The following is a 24,183-nucleotide window of genomic DNA, read 5'->3' as shown; positions in this document are numbered from 1 at the left end:
ATATGTATCAGCTAATCGGGATAATCAATCCCGCTATTATTCGATGAAATGGTTACAGTTTAGTCGATATGGGATTCCTAACAATTTCTAAACAGTATGCTAATTGTTCAGGAATTTCCGTTATCCAAAATAATCTGAAAGTTATCCAGAGTATCTAAAATATCTATGGTACTTTTCTTTGGATTTGTCGCTATGTGTTTAAACTTGGTGTGTTAGAGTTAAAGATAACTAGTGGCTTGTGCAGCAAATGCTGCAAACTAAGTTCATTAGACGTTCAAATAAAATTTTTCCAGATTTATTTTCAATGAATACCAGACATTTTGGAAGTTATTTACTTCCATAATAATGAAACATATTCCTTCTTAATAGTTTTTATGCCAAATACTTTTTCTTGAACATATCCACCTCAGTTTTCGAGTTTCAACGCGAAAACTCAAGTAACAATGTCAGGACTATCAGAGGGTTTTTCATGTGGGAGTAAAGCAATAGCTATTTCAGGTTATTGTGGATTGTTGGTTTGTAGGCCTCTTATTTTATCAGTATGTAATACCTTTTGGTCTTTCCTTAAGAACTGTAATTTTTGCGCTCTCTCGAGCCAATACTGAAGAGAATGACGCATATAAATATCTACACCACACCGCCATTAAGTATATGAAAAAGACTCAACCCAACTTGATTAATAACTACCAAAATATTTGAGTTTTGTTAACAATATTATCTTACGTAAGTTTTGTAGCCGCCACTCAGTAAATTATAGAAAATATCAAGACCTAATTTAAGATATTCTCTACGTCTACTTATATAACCCCAAAACGTTTCACGTTCATATGATCAATATAACATTAATATGTATAATTAATGAAAAATAGTCACATCATGCCATTAACTATAATAATATTTTATTTCTAATGGTAATAATGTCAACAAACCACCTCAAGTTTTGTAGATTTTAATATCCAATATACAGCTGTACTTAGAAAATTACACATCACAGAATGAGACCTGTAAATTATTTTTAGTAAGTATTGAAGTTTTTAATAACCAATATAATTTGAGCTCTAAATATGTCAGCAATCTTGCAGATCATGGCCTTCGTGTAATATTGTTTACTGTAGTGTGTTTTATTTTATTCTGAAATGCAATTAGTTAGTGACGACAGATGGATTTTAGAAAATAGGAACATTATGTCGAAAAATTGACATTTCACTGAAAACTACTATTTCTCTGAAAAACTTTGGGTTCCAAGCTTCAAAATCAGGGGTCATTTATTGAAATACGTTCAGCTGTTTTCCCGTAATTTCCATTACCAGTTCAAATTATCTATACAGGTTTTCTCTCCATGGTAACCTTACTGAATCCCACGGAAAACTTTTAAGCGAAGGCTAAATTAAATTGCTTAACTACAAATATTTAATCTGTATTATAAATATTCATTCCAGCACTATAAATAAATGTATAAATAAAAAAGAGTTAATTCTTTCCATCACCTCAAAATGAAATATTAAAAATAAACAGGCCTATATAAATATGTGTAAGCTCTACAGGTTCATCTCGTCCCAACACTACAATTCCATTGCAGAAATGAAGAAAACTTTAATAAAAAATATTTAAAGATTTTGTTAATCTAAAGGTATGAATCAATTTTATTTTTTTATTTTAGTAGGTTGTTTTACGACGCTTTATCAACATTTTAGGTTAGGGCTATTTAGCATCTGAATGAGATGAAGGTGATAATGCTGGTGAAATGAGTCCGGGGTCCAGCACCGAAAGTTATCCAGTATTTGCTTATATTGGATTGAGGGAAAACCCCGAAAAAACCTCAACCAGGTAACTTGTCCCAACCGGGAATCGAACCCGGGCCATCTGGTTTCGCGGCCAGACGCGCTGATCGTTACTTCACAGGTGTTGACAGTATGAATGAATTATTATTCCAAGGGAGGACAAAGAAGAAAATAGGCAAAATTGATATTCTTACAGTATCCAGTTCAGGCGAATAGAGATAATTATTTCAATGAAAGACGGGAAGCAAATCGTACGCTTAGGAATAAAAAGAGAGATTACTTGAAGGAAAAACTGAATGAGGTAGAAACAAACAGTAAGAATAAAAACATTAGAGATTTATATAAGGGTATAAAGGAATTTAAGAATGGATATCAGGCAAGGGTAAACGAGATCAAGGATGAGAATGGTGACTTGCTTGCAGACTCTCATTCAATCCTGAATAGATGGAAAAACTGTTTTGGGCAACTACTAAATGTACATAGGCCAAATAGAAATGGTCGGGACGAAATTGAAATATAAACTGCTGAGCCATTTATACCCGAACCCACATTTTCTGAAGTCGAAATTGCGATAGAAAATCTGAAAAAGTACAAGTCTCCAGGTATCGATCAAATTCCAGCAGAATTAATACAAGAGGGTGGAAGCGCATTATCTAGCGAAATTTATAAGCTTGTACTTGCTATTTGGGAAAAGAAAATTGTACCAGAACAATCGAAGGAGTCCATAATTGTACCTATTTTTAAGAAGGGGGACAAGACTAACTGTAGTAACTTTCGAGGAATATCACTTCTGTTGACGTCGTACAAAATGTCGTCCAATATTCTTTAGAGAAGATTAACTCTACATGTAGATGAAATTATTGGACATCATCAGTGAGGTTTTAGGCGTAATAGATCGACTGTTGATCAGATTTTTTGTATTCGACAGGAATTGGATAAAAATGGGAGTATAAAGGTACAGTCATAGATTTCAAAAAGGCATATGACTCGGTTAAGAGAGAAGTTTTATATAATATTCTTATTGAATTTGATATTCCCAAGAAACTAGTTCGATTAATTAAAATGTGTCTCAGTGAAACTTACAGCAGAGTCCGTATAGGCCATTTTTTATCTGATGCTTTTCCAATTCACTGCGGGCTAAAGCAAGGAGATACACTATCACTTTCACTTTTTAACTTCGCTCTACAGTATGCCATTGGGAAACTCAAGGATAACGGAGAGGGTTTGGAATTGAACGGGTTACATCAGCTTCTTGTCTATGCGGATGACGTGAATATGTTAAGATAAATCCTTAAACGATAAGGGAAAACACAGAAATTTTACTTGAAGCAAGTAAAGCGATAGGGTGGGAAGTAAATCCCGAAAAGACAAAGTATATGATTATATCTCGTCATCAGAATATAGTACGAAATGGAAATAAAAAAAAATAGAGATTTATCTTTCGAAGAGGTGGAAAAATTCAAATATCTTAGAGCAACAGTAACAAATATAAATGATACTCGGGAGGAAATTAAACGCAAAATAAATATGAGAAATGCCTGTTATTATTCGGTTGAGAAACTTTTGTTATCTAGTCTGCTGTCAAAAAATCTGAAAGTTAGAATTTATAAAAGAGTTATATCACCGGATGTTCTGTAGGGTTGTGAAACTTGGACTCTCACTTCGAGAGAGGAACAGATATTAAGGGTGTTTGAGAATAAGATGCTTAGAAAAATATTTGGGGCTAAGAGGGATGAAGTTACAGGAGAATGGAGAAAGTTACACAACGCAGAACTGGATGCATTGTATTCTTCACCTGTCATAATTAGGAACATTAAATCCAGACGTTTGAGATGGGCAGGGCATGTAGCACGTATGGGCGAATCCAGAAATGCATATAGAGTGCTAGTTGGGAGGCCGGAGGGAAAAAGACTTTTGGGGAGGCTGAGACGTAGATGGGAAGATAATATTGAAATGGATTTGAGGGAGGCAGGATATGATGATAGAGACTGGATTAATCTTGGGCAGGATAGGGATGGATGGCGGGGTTATGTGAGGGCGGCAATGAACCTCCGGGTTTCTTAAGAGCCATTTGGTAGACTAAGTGAATATTTTTATTATTATTATTATTATTATTATTATTATTATTATTATTATTATTATTATTATTATTATAAATATTCAAAGAAAATTTATTTCCTTATGTGCTTTTCGACTTATACCCAATTCCTCTAACTTTAACTATGAGATTACCTGTAAATATTTTAACTGTTGTAGCCTTATTTCTAGACGTCAAAATCTTTATTATCAATTTTTTTGCAAAGTTATCAAGGGTGATATTGATTGTGAGTCTTTCATAAACAATATCAGCCTTCGTATTGCTACAAAAGGTTTAATATTTCAAAAAAATTTTTATAACAGAAATTCAAAATCACTTTCTCCAGTCTGCAGATGCATAAAATATGCCAATTTGCATTGGCACAATTTAGATCCTTTTAAGGTATAGTTTCGTTTTGATTATTAGTATTTACTGTTCTTGTTATCTATTTTATTTATGTATGTTTTTGTTTATTTAAGATATTATTTATTTTGTTTTTGCACCTTTGTATCTTCTGTTTGTGTATTGCGCTGAACTATAATTGGCCTCTGGCTGTTGTTCAGCACACAAATATTAATAATAAATAAATAATAATCTAGAAACCTGCCTAGTGTTTATAGATTACGAAAAGGCTTATGACAGAGTAGACCGAAAAAAGTTATGGACTATTTTGGAAGAATGTAAAATACCAAAAAATTTCATTAATTCCATTAAGGCATTATACCACAAAACTAAAATCAGTCTAGCTCAAGATACAACAAAAAAGATAAGTGTTGATATCAATATAGGATTGAGACAAGGATGTGGACTATCGCCAATATTATTTGATTTATATCTGAACAAAATAATAGAAGAGTGGAGGAAAAGGGAACCAAAAGGTATCCTATTAAATCAAAGAAATATCGACACGATATGCTTCGCAGATGATCAGGTGATATTAGCGGAAAACGAAGAACTACAAAGAGCGGTTAATAATTTGAATAAAATAGCAAAAGATTTCAGCATGACTATATCTAATACAAAAACTAAATCAATGGCCCTCAAAGGAAAAATACAAAAACGAATAAAAAATAGTCGTAAATCAGGAAGTTATAGAACAGGTCTCAAATTTTACACACTTGGGTACTAAAATCTCAACTATGAGCGCACAAACAGATATAGAAGAGAATTTACAAAAATATAATAAATTAAATGGTTGTATAAAAAGATATTTTGGGAAAGGTATGAGAAAAGAAATTAAACTAAGAATATATAATATTACTTCAAAACAAGCCCTAAAATTCGCAAGTGTAACTTGGGTCTTAAGAGCTAAAGATAAATCAAGAATAGAAGCAGCACATATGAGGTTCCTGAGATCAACACTGGGAGTTACCCGAAGAGATAGACTACGTAATAAAGATATTAGAAACCAACTACAACAGGAGGATATGGTGGAAGAGATACAAAGATATCAGAAGCAATGGAAAGAACATGTATTAAGAATGAGTCCTTCAAGACTTCCACGGCAAGCTTTTTTTTACAGACCATTTGGAGGCCGAGACGTTGGGAGACCGGTGAGAAGATGGAGTGACCAATTTGACTGAAAACACTTAATTAGCCTCGGAACAGGTCGCAAAGGCCTAAACCGTGTTTAGGAAGAAGAAGAATAAATAATAAATAATAATAATTATTATTATTTATTATAAGGCCTATTATTATTCAATGTTATTTGGAGTAATAATTCGACTGTGACAGAATATATAGAAGTAGACAAGATTGGAGACAATGAAATGAACATTCGTGGAGTTGATTACAGAATAATGTTATACCAGGAGTCATTGCTGGACGGAATGACTACCATAATGTGTTCACAAAGATCGTAAAGTGATCCCAAAAACTGATAATTTCAAAGACGAAACACAAGTACAAAAAAGTGGAAGGACTGATGAAGGAGATAGCTTCCAATACTGGAGCCGCGACGAACTGGATTTCAATGCTTGAAGGAGAAGATGACCACGAAGGTGATGTTCTTAGTGATGAGTAGACTTCGTTGAATTGCCACACGCAGCGTGCAATCAGGTTGCCGATGTACGGTACTATAGAGGAGGTGAGCGACCGCCCGGTCTCGTAGTATAAGCAGTTCATGTTAAGAGTTGTGACCGGTCCAAATACGAGGGGGGATCCAGGAAATAACGACCGGTCGCGCATACCCGCCGCGCAGCTGACTCCCCTTCCTTGTTTGAAGGTCAACTGGCTTCCTTAACATGTGTTCTCATAATGTTGTGAGTACTGGTTGCAACAAGTCGCCATTGTGCATTTTGTGTTACTTCAAAATGAACGACGTGATTGATAATCCCGCCGACTGTGAGGTGAGGAGTGTGATTCGATTTTTGAATGCCCGACATTTGAAACCTGCAGACATTTACCGGCAATTGAAAGAAGTGTATGGTGATACTGTAATGAATGAAAGAAATGTGAGAAAATGGTGCAAAATGTTCAACAATCGGCGAACAAATGTCCACGATGAAACTCGACCCGGACGCCCATCACTCATCAAAGAAGACCTGAAGACTAAAGTGAACGACAGAATCTTGCAAGACAGGCGCACACTCGCCGAATTGCATATTGCCTTTCCTGACATTTCTCGTTCTTTGCTTGGTGAAATTGTGTCGCAACATCTTGGCTACCACAAAATCTGTGCCCGCCCGCACACTGCTGCTTCAACTCGAGAATTGCTGGATCAATTCGGTTGGGAAATCTTTGATCATCCGCCCTATAGTCCAGACCTTGCTCCTAGCGATTTTCACCTTTTCACTAAGCTGAAAGACTTTCTGGGTGGTATGCGTTTTGGAAGTGATGAAGAGTTGAAGAAGACAGTGAACACCTGGCTTAATGAACTGGCGGCAGAGGAGTATAACACGGGAATTCTAAAGCTAGTGAACAGATACGACAAATGTTTAAATGTAGGTGGTGATTATGTAGAGAAGTAAAGGAAGCTTCAATTATGTAACAGACTTTGTTTTTTCAAATAAATATATATTTTTTTTATTATTACAACAAAAATGGTCGTTATTTCCTGGATCCCCCTCGTAGATAGAGCAGCTACAGCTAATGTATACCTATGTAAGAACTTGTTTTTGCACTACTGTGGTTGGAATAGTCAAAGCTTAACTTTTGTTCAGTGCAGACAAGAATTCAATCAAACATACTACAATGAGTGTGTTGCTGTTCCAAATAATTGCCCCTGGAATACCCTTACCCCCGCAGCTAGTCTTTACCCTTTGAAAAACGTGATTGGATGCTGTTAATTATTATTCAGAATATTACGGCAAAATAATGGAGGTAATTGATGCATTAGATAGCACAGACAGTTCCGCTGTTGCAGCTGTAAAATCATTGCCTTCTAACAGCTATTGGAAGATAATTCTGTTCATTGATTCTAATTTTAAAATCGTGTCCAAAAGCATCACCCTGTTAGAATTGTCTAAACTACAACTCTCAGAAGCCCTTAATATAGTGGATAATGTATCACAAATCGTTATCCAAAATATCATTAATTTCAGAAAAAGTGAAATGTAAGTTGAGAAACATTATTGCTAAAAATTCTGCCTATTCACAACTTCCTACTATAAATGATGTACTATCACGTCACGACAAGATGTGTGAAGTTGGTGTGTTAAAAAGTAGTGACTTTCCGTTCTTCAAATATGCACCTATTACATCATGTGATGTTGAACGTACATTTTCCCAAAATAAAAACTGTTTAAGTGACCATCGGAGGAGGTTACTTTGCAGTCGCTCAAAATGTACGTAACTCTTCACTGCAATGCACATATTCAAGGATGATGCGAGTATATTACATTAAATTTTAAGAGTTAATATATCTCACTACAAAATAATTGTGTATTTACATGTTTAGACATTCGCTACTTCAATGATCATTCATTATATTTCTTGAATGCAGGATACAGGTTTTATTGTAACCGCAGTATACTGCTCAGTGTTTACATCAGAGGCATACTCGATCCGTTGCACGTCCCCTTCTCATACAGTCTATACCGCGAGCGTAGTAAACCTTACGATTCTCGTGGCAATTCCACGAAGTCTAGTGATGAGATATGAGTACTTAATTTATTGTGGATATTACAGCACGCTACCTGAACTCGACGAAGCCCTGATGTAGCAGGAGTGCCATGAAGTCTCCTGCCATATCATCCCGCTCTCCTGTCAGGAACAATATCCCGTCCCACGCCTCTGGGCGGAACTCCAGCTCCAGCTGCACGTGCTTGTACGCGGCGCGAAGCGCGGGGAACGCGAGCCAGCCTTGGCCTGTGAACCGCGGTGACCGAATCTCCACATCTGAAATACAAACGAAAACACTGAATTAATCCATCATTTCCGATATGCTAGGGCATACGATAATGGCAACAATGTTGTAAATCAGCGCTCCTAGCGATGGACATTGAAATCTTGTGCTACATAATGGAACAGTGATTGTTTCATAAATCTGAAATAATGAAAGTCTCGAAGTAGTCATATTCTGTAAATACAGTGGCTGTTTCTCCACATGGTGTAAGCCAGGGCCGGGCATTAGAGCGGCTCCATTTAGTCGGCCAGAGCTGCTCTCGCTCCGCAAGGCACTTCAATTCCAAGCCAGAGCAGAACGCTCACGCAGTGGCGGACTCGCATTACAGCTACCTTCCCTGCATTAATGTAACAAGAGCCTCGGTTGTTCTAGTCATTCAGTCTGTCAGTACATAATAGTTTATAAGGATATTACATCAATCCATTGTACAGTACAGAATTTATAACACTCTTATTAATTTAATGGAATAAACTTCGCTCTATGCACACACACAAATCATTAGGCTTATTTACATAACCCATACGCACATACTGCAATCTCCTCACCACGGTTCTACGAGACAGGCGTATGGCTTCCACTTCCCCTACTTGCTGTGGACAGAGTTCATCTGCCAATATAATTAAACATCGCTTGCTTAATTCACCTTCGTTGAATGTTTTCAATTCCTTTGCAATTTCGTGGCAAATTTCGTAGCTAATTCTCATAGCCGATTCACTAAGTGCATTGTTGTCATCCTGTTAATATATAATATAATATAATATAATATAATATAATATAATATAATATAATATATGATATGATATGATATGACCATAAATTAATACAACTTAAAAGAAAATATTTTTCAGGTACATTATATAACAGTATATATTCGATATTTATATTGCATTATAAGTTATTACAGTACATTTAGTAATATATAATTTTAAATTATACAAATATTATGATATATCATAGTATAGTATATTGCAGTTCATGATATATAATATGATACATGAGATACAGGAGAATGGAGAAAGTTACACAACGCAGAACTGCACGCATTGTATTCTTCACCTGACATAATTAGGAACATTAAATCCAGACGTTTGAGATGGGCAGGGCATGTAGCAAGTATGGGCGAATCCAGAAATGCATATAGAGTGTTAGTTGGGAGGCCGGAGGGAAAAAGACCTTTAGGGAGGCCGAGAGGTAGATGGGAAGGTAATATTAAAATGGATTTGATGGAGGTGAGATATGATGATAGAGACTGGATTAATCTTGCTCAGGATAGGGACCAATGGCGGCTTATGTGAGGGCGGCAATGAACCTTCGGGTTCCTTAAAAGCCAGTAAGTAGTAAGTACATGATAATATATCATGAACTGTAATATACTATACTATGATATATCATAATACTTGTATAATTTAAAAATATATATTACTAAATGTATAATAACTTATAATGCAATGTAAATATCAAATAGATACTCTAATATTATGTACCTGAGAAACATATTCTTTAAGTTGTATTAATTTATGGCGTTCATTACCAACATATTGTCATATTCAGTAGCATGTTGTAAAGAATAATGTCGTTGGATATTGAACTTCTTAATCAGTTGGAGTGTTTTATGTCAAATTAAACACTTTGCTAATCCACTGCTCTCTACCAAAAAGAACTCCTCCTCCCATCATACATTAAAAGCACTGGGAGTAGCGGGACGCTTTAGTGTATGAGCGGAAGCTCCGTCTTTAAAGTACGCCATCATACTGCAGAGTCACCATTGCACCGACACTGAATGACGTACAGTATGTATACGTCACAGCGCTCGCAAGATCCGCCTTTAAAGCACACAGCGCTCATTTCTCAGAATCACGCAATGTGCCCAGCCCTGGTGTAAGCAATGGCGAGTAATTATGAATCCTCAAAAATCAAATTTAGTCAAATTTACTTATAAGAGAAACACTGTAAATTACCCAGTAACATTATGTGGTTCAGAAGTACCAATGGCTCAATATGTCAAATATCTTGGATTAATCTTGGATAGCAAACTTACTTGGCATAACCACATATCGGCTATTGTTAAAAGAATTAGACAGAATCTACCTGCTAAAACACATTATTCAAGACAAATCTCCATTGCCTCTACACTACAAGAGACTTATCTAATATTTCAATCGTGCGCCCTGTGTGGCAATATGGATGTTCAATTTGGGGATCTGCTTCTGCATCACAAATAAGAAGAATACAGGTCATGCAAAATCACTATTTGAGGCTGATGTCTGGTGCACCTTGGTATATTAGCAACAAGAACCTGCACTATGACCTCTGTATTCCTGAGGTGATGGAGGTCCTAAGACAGCTACATCAGACTGTACAACTCCTTCCTAAACCACATGAATCCGCTACTTCAAGTCATTGTCACTAATCCACCGCAAGATCCAGCCCACAGAAGACTAAAAAGAAAACGGCATAGTGACATGAGGCTATAGGGTACTTCTGGGATTGCCAGTGGGCAGTACCCATAAACAAGTGTCAAGTTATTTTATTTTTGTTTTTTCCTTTCTCTGTTCTTGTTATTCTCAACTATATTGTATTTATTTATGTACAATAAAGTTTACTACATTATATAAAAAAGTGGCTGTTTCTGATTTGTACAGGGACATCATTTTATTTTTATTTGAATTTTTATTGTACCTGAGTTTTTTTAATGTACTTCACTCCCACCCCTCCCACTAATGATGTTTAACCGTCCTCCACACAGAACCAAGACCGCATATACATACATACATACATACATAGCAGCCTTACGGTCATAATAAACAGTACGTTTCAAAAATATGTTCGCGTTTTCCAGTGACGAAAGAGTTTTCAATATTGAATCATTTTCTCACGGGTACTGTCGTCCATTTGCCTACGTCGTATCCCGGTTTCCCCCACCTGCTTTTATTCGCCAGCTAGTGGTTGGGCTGTCTTAGCTCTTTTCTGAGAACATTAATTTCTGTTAGGAATTGGACGTCTACGTAATATTATACAACTGTTACAAATAACTTAAATAAAAGGGCCTCGTTAAGTAATTAACTGTCACGTGATTTCCTTCCTTTCTATGACCCTACGACATAACCACTTGGACGGACAGTAGATAGTATGTCTGAGTAATTTTATCTTTTCGGATCGGGCAGAAGTGAAGGTTGAATTTACAGTACGTAAGGTACTCTTTTATAGAATATGTACAGAATTATTTCAACATGAGTTACTAGTACGAAGAACTGGTAATTGGGATTAGGCACAATACTCTATAGTGCGATAATATGCACATTAGAACTGAATCCTGTATCGAAATGAACGGCCACCATTTTAAAAACTGTGTTTAAATATCCATATTATGATTATTTTTCAATTTAACTTCACTCTCTATATTGTACGCTAATGTACTGTAGGCAGTATAATATACACTGCATAATGAATACGTCCGCATGGACAGCTCAGTTCGTGATAAAAACACTCATTGTTAATACTGTACTGTATTTTGATTAAACAAAAACCTAATGAAAATTATCAAACTCAAAAGCGCGATATTTCCTAGTTTCCGTAAATGGATGAACTACTTTTCTTCCCTCCTATACCTAGTGAAGTGATTTGTTTGTATATTACGCCAGTATCATCGAACTCCAGTCGTGGAAGGGGGGAGCAAACGGCGTTGATCCAGAGGTATAGGCAAGTTAATATTAAAAACGTTAGTAAAAATAAAATAATGTCCCTGTAGTAAACAGTACAGCCCTAAAGGCACGAACACAGGTGCTTCATAAAACCCAAGTTGCAAGAGAAAAACATGCAGTAAAATGTGTTCTAAAGTTTCAGTGATATGTGTCATAGGGCCACTACCGTGAGTTAGATGAGAATAAAGAGAAAGATTATTATCAGTACCAATGTATTATTATTAATTGTAGTTATTGTGTATAAATGTATTGTGTATTCTTATGTATTGTATATATAATTGTATTGTGTATTGTAATTTTATTGTGTATACCACTGCCACCGGGTGCTTGCCCACTTGCAGTGTAAATAAATACATACATGCAACTCAGTGCTTCAGGGCATTACAAGAAGCCTGTGGAGAGAAGTCCTACCATACTGAACTATTGCAAGTTGGGTGGAAGCCAGGCATTCGCTTTCAGTCAAGAGTTGACATCCGAAAAGCTTTAGATTGATCAGTGAGAGCAGTGGCGGTTCCTCGGGGGAGGGAAGGGAGGAACGTCCTCCTCACATTTTCTTCTTTTGAAAATAAATACCAAATGAAATATATGCCTTGAAATTCGAGGAAGATTCGATAATTTTTAAGTTCACAGCTATAAGAAAACTTCGGTTGATCGAGTTTTAAACCAAGCGCACTCATGTGCTGCTCGAAAACTGTGAGAAGGATGCGAGATTGTTTGTGTGGAGGAAAGTTAATCCATTCCTCCTTTACTGCAGTTAACACACATAGACAACAGCGCGCTAGCGGCCAGAGAAAGAAGCAGAGTTTTAAAGCAAGTAAATGAACGGATAGGGAGGAGATCCTCCTCTGAATCAGCGCATGGGAGGGAAATAGAAACCGACTGGTCGTGCAGCAAGCTCGCTACCGCTGCCATCTAACAATGCTGCATTCAACCAGACTATAACACGTCATCTAGGAGGAGACACAATAAAAACAGTTTTAACGCAAAGCTATGAAAGACACCATATAAACTTTTTTAAAAATTATAAATCAAAATATATTATTCATTGCACTTTATATAAGCTACTATTCGTGATTTGAAACTTACGAGGATATCTGAAAGTTGAAGTTGGATTTATTTAAAACAAAGAGGAAGTAGTTCTAAGTTAGTATCACAGATCTTTTTGGCCTCTGAAATTCACTTCCATTCATTGTCTACTAGACAGGACAACAGCCAAGTTGTCAGTTATGTACAAATATATTTGACATTGAAGGTACTGCAAACTACATTATTTTTAACATAAAAAAAATAATCGGCCACCGGCAGCTTTGAACAATAATGGTAATATGACTTAACAAGAACTGAAATTCTTCAAAAGCATGTGATACTGAACTTGTAAAATGTACATATGGCAACACAGACCACGTGGGTGGGCGCAGTGTTCTCGCTTTCCTAACAGATTATTTCCTATTCCCATTTCCGTAAAACGGTTCCGGTTACGTGTTAGTAGCTGGTCTCTTCCAACACGTGTGATGCTTTAGTGTGCATGAAAAATGCTGCGAGGTTGTGAATTTCCTTGTAATTGTTAATTTGTGCAGTTATTCAACAATGAATGGAAGTGAAAACATATTATATTTTGGACAATTTAGGAAACTCAGTTTACAAAAACAGATTATTGCTATACAAAAGGGAAGGCCAACCCCAACACTACCTGGTCTTACAAGTATGCATGTAGGCTAATTTATAGCATGTTTCTCTCAAGAATGTGTCATTTTGCGCTGTTAACTTCTTTCCTCCTCTTAAGAAATATGCAGGAGCCGCCACTGAGTGAAAGAGATATCCAGAAATGCTGCTGCAGATGGAGTCCGCCGTCTTCTAAGAATTTGGCAACGTATTGTTGACATGGCAGGACACTATATTTGAAGTATGTAATATCAAAAGTAAACTTCGTGTGAAACAGTAACTATGTTGCCTTTTCAAATGCCCCAGTATTTGTTTCATCAGAGAATAAATTTAATAATAATAATAATAATAATAATAATAATAATAATAATAATAATAATAATAATAATAATAATAATAATAATAATAAAATAATGTTTTTACAGTTAGGTACATATAAAAGTCAGGGAAACTATAATTGTTAAAGAGGATAGAAAATATCTATTTTGATTTTCATTCACACTTCGATCTCTCGATTTACTAGCTACCTGTGAGCAACGACCATAACAAGGAAGTGGCAGTTCGGAAGGCGGTCGGCTGCTATATGCGCCGTAGCATTTCTGGTATGTGACGTCACAAGCTTGTACAATAGAACCAATCGGAATCAGTCTGTAACAAGTACTTCCAGAGAGAGAGAGAGAGAGAGTGTGAGTGTGTGTTTTTTTTAAGATAAATAAATGGAAGAAGAGACTGTAAAAAGACAGGTATTGCACAGGCAGGCGCGAAAAATAGTGTTTAAGGTGTATAATTATTTTAAAAACGTTAACGAGCAGAACGCTGCCGGCCATCTTGATGCTGGCTGCAACGTTGCCAACGCGCAAAAAACAACTGCAGAAGCATGTGGTGTGGGACTGAGAACCGTGCAAAGAATATTGTTAGTGAAGGAAAGAAGGTTTGTTTGGTGTTATGCTTATAGTAATCGACAGCTAAGGTTATTATTGTCTTTCGATAATTTAAATTCTCTGCTGCATTATTAGTATTGCACGTGCTCGTAAAGTACGATGTGGCAATGTTGTACGCTGCCTTGCTCTCTCTATCTATCTCTCGACGCAAACGCTAGCAGACTACCGCCTTCCGAATTGCCGCCGACTCTAGTTGAAAAAGAATTTAAATCAGATAATTTCAAAATATCACGCATAGATACAAGTTACGAAAAAAAGGATATTTCTTGATTTTTTTTAAATCCGCCCGGACCCCGGAGAAAGGTCTGAAAAAGAGGACATGTCCGCACGAAAGAGGACGTCTGGTATTGTATTGTATTGTATTGTATTGTATTGCATTTATTATTAACATTCCATGGTATTCATACATTGCTCACAGCTAGAATATGGAACAAGTTAAAAAACTTAATACTATCATAAAATCTTAATTTACAGTCACAATCTAGATGAAATATATACAGATGAGATTTACAATATAGTCTACTAGTACAACACAAAGTACCAATTTCATGAAGTGTTATTGATTGTCATGAATTCACCTACAGAATAGAAGGCGTGAGAAATTAGGTACTTCTTTAATTTGGCGCTAAATAATTTTATGTTTTGAGTTTCATTTTTTATATCGATAGGGAGGCTGTTAAAAATTTTTACTGCCATATAACGCACTCCTTTTTGATAGTACGATAGACTTGCCGATGGAGTATGAAAGTCATTTTTTTGACGTGTATTTATGCTATGAACTGTTGAATTAGTTACAAAGTTTTCACGATTACATACGAGGAAGATTATTAATGAAAAGATATACTGAGAAGCCATGGGCATTATTTGTAGTTTTTTGAAAATAGCCCTACACGATTCCCTAGATTTGGCACCTACTATTATTCTAATTACTAATTTTTGTAATAGAAATATACTGTTACTATCTGTGGAATTTCACCAGAATATTATTCCAAAACTCATTACCGATTGGAAGTATGCAAAGTATATTGTTTTTAAGGTATTGATATTTACTTTTGCATAGATCTAAGAGCAAAACAAGCTGAATTTAGTTTGGGGGTAATTTCTGTAATATGATTTTTCCAATTTAACACATTATCGACTTTTAAGCCAAGAAATATGGTTGTTGTTGTTTCTAATACGGATCTATTATTAATTATTGCGCTAGAAATTTGCGAGGTTGAATTTGGTCACTCTTCAAACGCGGAAGAATATTTTGGAGAGTTTACATAAATGTGTAGTTAGAAAAACCTTCTGCCCGTGGTGTAGTCCAACTCTATTTTTGTCCTAAACCAAGAATTTTATAATTAATCTTCGGTGCAGATTAGCTATTCTCCGTTACACCCAATTAATTCTACGATTATTACACAAATTGACCGACACTTGCGCATATGTGATTACATCATTTGGACAGATCGCGTGAGAATGGGCCACCTAATCTCTGCGATACATAATTACCCTCAAACACTGCGAGTTCTCCACCCCTCAGGCTCGTTTTAAACAAGCAGTGTTTTCAATAATGCTGTACGTGCCGTTTGATTGGTTCAGTCCGGAGGTTACAGTCCATATGGGAGACATGAAGTTAAATGTTCGCAAATGCCGCACGCTATAACCCCACTTGTTACAACGAAACCAAATTAACGATATAGTCTGGAACGAATAGCCTTGTTTTGAATTTATGGGCTAAGTTCATAACTAACTAATATGTGTTTGTTTCATGTTTCAAATTTCGGAGAATCTAAGTGGAAACCGTGTGTTTTATTCTGTTTTCAGTCAACACTTCGTTCCCGCTGTATCTTGTGTGTTTTCTCAAGCAGCATTATGAGTCGTTAGTCAAACCACCCCTTCGAATAGAAACATTCCACTTTTCGCCACTCCCAGTGGTAACAAGATGGGGTACATGGCTCAGGTGAGGTGAAATAATTTAACATATAATGCTCGTTACCATTTTTCACTACAACTTTGTTTTGTGTTTACAATCTTTTATTGTCTAGATGCTATTTATGAAGTGTTTATTTTCATTAATACAGTAGAACTCCGATTATCCGGACTAATAGTGGATAGTATGATCCGGATATGCAGGAATCAGGATAATTGGGTCGGAAATGAAAAGTCTAGAAACAACAATAGTAAGCTACTTCATGTATTAAAAGTGCAAAATAACTATAGGCCTACAGTTTATAATGAACAAATATTCAAAGGTTATTACAAAATCTTTACGTGTACACATATTCAAACAAAATAGTATTTTAAATGGACTAAAATTATAAGAATTCTTCATATTCCAAACAAAATATAACTTTACTTATGTATGGTTTTGTGTGTTTTAGTTTGGATAGTTTGACTCCGTGTGTAGTTGGTATAGTTCAGGTATTTAATTAGTATAATTTTTGTGTTCAATTGTATGGTTTTGTGTGTTTTAGTTTGGATAGTTTGACTCCGTGTGTAGTTGGTATAGTTCAGGTATTTAGTTAGTATAATTTTTGTGTTCAATTGTATGGTTTTGTGTGTTTTAGTTTGGATAGTTTGACTCCGTGTATAGTTGGTATAGTTCAGGTATTTAGTTAGTATAATTTTTGTGTTCAATTGTATCGTTTTTGTGCGTTTAGTTTAGATAGTATGGGTGTTTAGGCTGTACAATTTATGTGTGCAATATATATAGGTTTTTGTATATTTAGTTTGTGTGTGAGTTAATATTATGTATGTGTTCAGTTTGTGCAATTTTTTTCTTTTTCTTTTATCGTGTGTGTAGTGTGAACAGTTGTGTTCAGATTATAATTTACGTGTTCAGTTTGCATATTTTTGTGTGGATGTTTAGTTTGCATAATTTATGTGTTTAGTCTATATTGTTTTTCGTGTTTAGTTACTACAGGGACATCATTTTATTTTTACTAACATTTTTAATATTAACCTGTCTATACCTTTAGAGAACCGGAAACACCGCTTGCTCCCCCCTCCAAGACTGGAGTTCCATGATACTGGCGTAAAACACAAATCACTCTACTAAGTATAGGAAGGAAGAAAAGTAGTTCATCCATTTACGTAAACTAGGAAATATCCCGATTTTGAGTTTGATAATTTTCATTAGGTTTTTCTTTAATCAAAGTACAGTACTGTATTAAGAATAAGTGTTTTTACTCACGAAGTGAGTTATCCATGCGAACGTATTCATTATGCAGTGTATATTATACTGTCTACAGCACATTAGCGTACAATATAGAGAAAGAAGTTAAATTGAAAAATAATCATAATATGAATATTTAAACACAATTTTGAAAATGGTGGCCGTTCATTTCGATACAGGCTTCAGTTCTTTTGTGCATATTATCGCACTATAGACTATTGCATCTAATTCCAATTGCCAGTTTCATCCTTCGTACTAGTAACTCATGTTGAAATAATTCTGTACCTACTCTACGTACTGTGAATTCAATCTTCACTTCTGCCCGACCCGAAAATATAAAATTACTCAGACATGCTATCTACTGTCCGTCCAAGTGGTTATGCCGCAGGATTGTAGAAAGGGAGGAAATCACGTGACAGTTAATTACTTAACGAGGCCCTTTTATTTAAGTTAAATTAAACAGCTGTGTAATATTACGTAAACTTCCAGTTCCTAAGAGAAATTAATGTTTTCAGAAAAGAGATAAGACAGCCCAGCTATTATAGAGGGGCGAGTAGAAGCAGGTGGGGGAAATCGGGATGCGACGTAGGCAAACGAACAGTACCTGTGCGAAAATATGATTCAATATTGAAAGCTCTTTCGTCACTGGAAAACGCGAACATATTTCTGGAACGTACTATACTCAGTAACTCAGTACTGCTTACTATCTGCGGTCTTGGTTCTGTGTGGAGTTTGAACTTCCTTAGTAGAAGGGGTGGGAGTGAAGTACATTCAAAAACTCAGGTACAATAAAAATTGAAGTAAAAATAAAATGATGTCCCTGTATAATTTGTTTATGCGTTTAGTTTGTAAGTGTATAGTGTAAGCTCTCTTGGACTGGCTCCCCAAGTGTAGTAGACCTTCAGCTCACCCTACACTCTCCTGTAGGAGGCCGTTGCCCTTATGGGATTTCAGGCTTTTCATATTTCGTATGTATGGTCGTACAGTACATGAAATAAAAATAAAAACTAACCATATGCAACTTTCTTTGAATAAACAATTTAAAACTGTGGTTCGGATAATTGGCGATAACATTCCTTCATTCTTTATCTTTACATCCGTGCTGCAATTATGGATAGTCATGTATCAGAGATTATTTAATATAAATTGATAATTGAAGAGGAGTGCAAGTGTTTTACAGGATGAATCAAAAGCCTGAAACCATAAGAATATCTTCCATATGCTTGATTTTCGATTACTATAGGAGTTACGAGTATTTGTATGACCAAATGCTCTACCAATGACACATTCGATTCTAGCTCTCAGCTGTCTCAAAAGCCGCCATTTTGAATGCAACTTTGAAATTTTAAATGGAAAGGGGGCCATGTAAGTACTCAAAATCATGTGAAATTTTCTGAGAAAAACACTGGTGCAATCCGTTTTGAGATATCTCTAATCGTTTTCATGTTATTTAAAGATAACTGTCACAATGACACAAACATTGGTTACTGCATCTACAGATATTTTGTAACATGGTACAGTACTAAGGAGGCTTTGGAAATGGTATTTTTATGCAATTCTGGTAATTAACTTTCCTGCTTTATTGTTTGGTTAACCTGTGCCAGTTTGAATGTATTGTTGTGATTACTTGAAGCTTTCATATAACAAATTTCTTGATTTTCATGATGACATTATCGCAAGAGGAAAGACTTGATATCATTTTTCATTCTGGTAGGTTAAGCCACAGAAATGTTGCAGCAGACTGAACAAACAGTTCCCTGGACATTGGATTGGTCGACGTTGCCCAGTAGAATGGCCACCCAGGTCTCCAGACTTAACACCTCTTGATTTTTCTATTGGGGTTCCATAAAGAGCTTGGTAGGATGAAAACAAAATTGAGAATGTGAAACATTTAAAGAACCGTATCATTGAAGCCTGTGCTAAAGTCGCCCCAGAAATGCTACGAAATGTTCCATCCACATTCTCAATTTTCTCTTCATATATCAAGTTCTTTATGTAACCCCAAAAGAAAAAAAAAAGAGATGTTAAATCTGGAGACTTAGCCGGCCATTCTGCTGTTCCATGCCGAGCAATCCAATGTCCAGAGAACTGTTCGTTCAGTCTGTTGCAACATTGCTGTGGCTTAACCTACTAGAATGAAGAATTATATCAATTCTTTTCTCTTTCGATAATGTCATCACGAAAATAAAAAAAATTGTTAAAAGAAAGCTTCAAATAATCACAACAATGCATTCAAACTGTCACAAGTTAACCAAATAGTAAAGCAAGAAAAGTTAATTACCAGAATTGTATAAAAATACCTTTTCCAAAGCCTCCTTAGTACTGTACCATGTTACAAAATATCTGTAGATGCAGTAACCAATGTTTGTGTCATTATGACAGTTATCTTTAAATAACTTGAAAACGATTGGAGATATCTCAAAACGGATTGCACCACTGTTTTCCTCAGAAAATGTCACATGATTTTGAGTACCTACATGACCCCCTTTCCATTCAAAATTTGAAAGTTGCATTCAAAATGGCGGCTTTTGAGATAGTTGAGGGCTAGAATCGAATGTGTCATTGGTAGAGCATTTGGTCTTGCAAATACTGGTAACACCTATAGTAATCGAAAATCAAGCAAATGGAAGATATTTATATGGTTCCAGACTTTTGATTCAACTTGTAATAAAAATGAAACTGGATCACCAAAGCTTTCTCGACTAATAATCGCCTATAGAATTCAATGAAGACTGCGTAGCTGACGCAAAGGGTAACAAGAGAACACTGATCATAACATACTACTGTCGTCTAGCGGAGTATTTGTAATGATGTAGGGCGCAAATAACCATAGTGGCTGACTCGCCCTTTTTAAACCTCACTAACTTTGTAATGTTAGAGATGGTACAATAATACATTTTCAAGACAGTTTAGTAAGTCAATTAACATTTTATGCTCGACCATGTACTAATTATACACCTGGTAGCAGTCCTTTAATGCATGTCATTAAAGTACACCTACTCATTAAAGTACAGGTCTTCAGCCAATGATGACTCAGCTTACATGTGTTCAGCCAATGACAAGTCAGCTTTGTACCGTTATAAAACCGCAAGTATCGATTATTCTCGGATATGCAATCGAAAGAGAATTAGCAAAAAGTCACGGAGGCTGGAAATCCAATACTGTCGCAGAAGGTTATGCTCTGTAACTATAATAATTAGCGTTAATTGTAAATAATATTCAAATAAATTCAATTTGTCATCTCGTTTTTCAATGTCGAATTCAATAATCAAGGTTATATCAAGTTTAACGGGATTACATCAAGGTCAGTGACATTATTGTTCCTCGGAAAAAATCATACTTTCGCGTCTGCGCACATCTCACAATTCACGACCTAGAACAAGGTCACTTCCGATCTTGTCAGATACAAATAAAATGTATACATCTGAATACCGGTAATTTCAAGTTAGAAATATGGTCGAGCATAAAAAGTCGTATGAAACTCACCTATAATGGTAATTAAGAAGCTCGTATGAAAATTATGAAACTCGCTTGCGCTCGTTTCATAAATATCCATACTCGATTCTTAATTAGTATCATTATAGGCTCGTTGCATAATGTACTACTATAGTATTAGAGTACTTTATTTCTTCCAATCTTTATGTACTTTATTCAAATCATGTAATAGACAATTAAATCCCACTCGAGTTTTGATTTTATCTAGACAAATACACTTTTACTACGTCACACTACTTTTGACCAATAAAACGGTACGAAAGGACGTCTTTCAACCAATCATGGCTGCTTATCCAACAATTTTATCGCGTCCCTAGCATTTGTTTATTTTTATCACTACCCTAGCATTTGTTTCTTTGTTTGCCAACATTTCAAACTGCACTGGTCTGGACGTCAAAAACAGAAAATTACAAACCACTCCAGTCGATGCACAGCACTTTCAAATATGACTCGCATTGGCATTCAAGAACAAGAATTAATAAAGATCACTGGTGATATATGAAGAGCACCATTCGGAAGTCCTGAATAAGTTGAGGGATACACCATGTACATCAACGGGTTCACTTCTTTTACGCACACGTCAATATAACATCAACTGAACCACCAACCACAAAAACATTCAAATTTGAAAATTGTACTTTCAATAATTGTTTCTTTTAAAATTATTCATGTTTATTTTTTATTTCATCATCGTTAATTAAAACGTTTCTTGTTTATTTCATCATCCCTAATTAAAACTTTTCTAACACTCGTTTATATTATTTAGGTTATGTTTGTCATAGCTTCTGCTATATGATAATATGAATTGTCACGTATCAGAGATTGTTTAATACTAAGATTTATTGAAAATCATATGTAAAGTGACGTTGATTACCGGGATCGAGATAATTGAAGTGGAATGCAACTGTTCTAATAAAAATGGAACTGAATCTACAAAGCCTTCTTGACCAGTAACCGTCCACAGAGTTCAATGAAGATTCCATAGTTGGCACAACTGAATAACTGATAAGAATAAAACAGTTAATCATAGCACACTACTGCCATCTACTAGCGTAATATTTATAATGTTGAGATGGTACAAATTTGATGACAGTATTGTATTTTCGTAAGTCAATTAATATTTTATTGTATTGGAGTACTTCTTTACTTCTAATCTTTATATACTGCCTCCTAATCGTATAATAGTCAATTAAATCCCACTCGAGTTTTGATTTTCTCTAGATAAATCAAAACCTCTAGTGAGACTACTGTTGATAAATCAAACCTCTAGTAAGATTACTGTTGATAAATCAAACCTCTAGTGAGATTACTGTTGATAAATCAAACCTCTAGTAAGATTACTGTTGATAAATCATACCTCTAGTAAGATTACTGTTGATAAATCAAACCTCTAGTGAGATTACTGTTGATAAATCAAACCTCTAGTAAGATTACTTTTGATAAATCAAACCTCTAGTAAGATTACTGTTGATAAATCAAACCTCTAGTGAGATTACTGTTGATAAATCAAACCTCTAGTAAGATTACTGTTGATAAATCAAACCTGTAGTGAGATTACTGTTGATAAATCTAACCTCTAGTAAGATTACTGTTGATAAATCAAACCTCTAGTGAGATTGCTGTTGATAAATCAAACCTCTAGTAAGATTACTGTTGATAAATCAAACCTCTAGTTAGATTACTGTTGATAAATCAAACCTGTATTACTGTCGATAATATTGCTTAATAACACTTCAAAATAATTATTTCCTTTTACATTTTTAAGTGCAGAATTATATTGAACTTCAAAAATAAAACAAAAAATGTCTCAGGACTCAAGAGATTGAATAAGAGGAGAAGCATGAATCTCTACTAAATATGGAGAACAGGATGGATAGAAAAATGAAGAAGGAAAAGATTAAAAGGGATCTGATAGGGAAGGAGATGTGAGCAGGAACATGGAACGAAAGGTACAGAAAAATGAAGATTAAGTTGAAAAACATAAATATGAGATTAAAGGACGCTGCGTTCGAGGCACAAACTCGGTTAAGATTTGTGCAAGTACTGGTATTGCAGACAGCTCAAATCTTCTTTGTCCCTGATCCAGTTGCTGTTTATGTAAATGATTGCTATAGAATTCTTTTTACGCTGTATAAAGTGATTACCATTATGGGTCACGGCGCAACACACAAGGCTTTTATCTACAGGTAGAGCGTGTAATTGTAAAATCGATGGTGCCCAAACCTCCATGGCACGACGCTTGTAGAAACACTCTCGACTCCACTCCCCTCCCCGCTTACTCTTACGTTCTCTATAGAACCCTCACGTCTGTAGATGTGCCTTCCGTTTCACCTGCCGCGCCGCATTGCCGGCAATTCCGTAGCTTTCCAACAAAAAGAAAACGATATGCAATTCTATAGCAGGCTGCCTGTATTATCTTGTAGTAGTTTCGCTGATAATTCTCAAACAGGATGAGGATGCGAGCGTTTGCTTCGAGGCACAAATTAGGGAGCTCATGTACTCAAAATTACAACACAACTTATAAAAGCTTACATTCCATATGTTATATTTATATTAGAAATACCACGGTGGATCAGTGTTATCGCACTGGGCTTATAGGCTAGGCCCGGGTCGGGTTCAAATCCTGGTTGATCCATCTTTTATATGAGGGGTTTAAAAACACAACGTACCAAATTCAATTTTTAACTTTTTTATTTTTTATAATAATAAATAAAATCAATAATACAGTTATATGTATGTATTTATTCACACTGCAAATGGGTAAATAGCCGGTGGCAGTGGTAACTAATTACACTCAATAATGACAATTAATAATAAACACAATTAATAAAAATACAATTAAAAATAAATTAATGTTAATAATAAATACAATTAATAAAAATACAACTAATAATAAATTAATGATGATAATAAACACAATTAATAAATATAGAATTAATAATAAATTAATAATAATAAACACAATTAATAAATATAGAATTAATAATAAATTAATAATAATAAACACAATTAATAAAAATA

The 24,183-nt window shown here is 35.3% G+C and overlaps 1 protein-coding gene across 1 annotated transcript in view; it reads right to left on the bottom strand.

Annotated features, from left to right (window-relative positions):
* The window catches only part of LOC138700466 (pikachurin-like), a 1,281,074-nt gene that overhangs the window by 483,125 nt on the left and 773,766 nt on the right, over positions 1–24,183 (bottom strand). Inside the window, exon 5 of the mRNA XM_069827077.1 lies at positions 7,995–8,196. Within this exon, the coding sequence (XP_069683178.1) occupies positions 7,995–8,196 (202 nt within the window). The remainder of the gene's footprint in view (positions 1–7,994; positions 8,197–24,183) is intronic.

The sequence above is a fragment of the Periplaneta americana genome, chromosome 5 (genome assembly GCF_040183065.1).
Source record: "Periplaneta americana isolate PAMFEO1 chromosome 5, P.americana_PAMFEO1_priV1, whole genome shotgun sequence".
In the NCBI taxonomy this organism is placed as follows: Eukaryota; Metazoa; Arthropoda; class Insecta; order Blattodea; family Blattidae; genus Periplaneta; species Periplaneta americana.
This window is presented reverse-complemented; position numbering and strand designations above follow the sequence as displayed.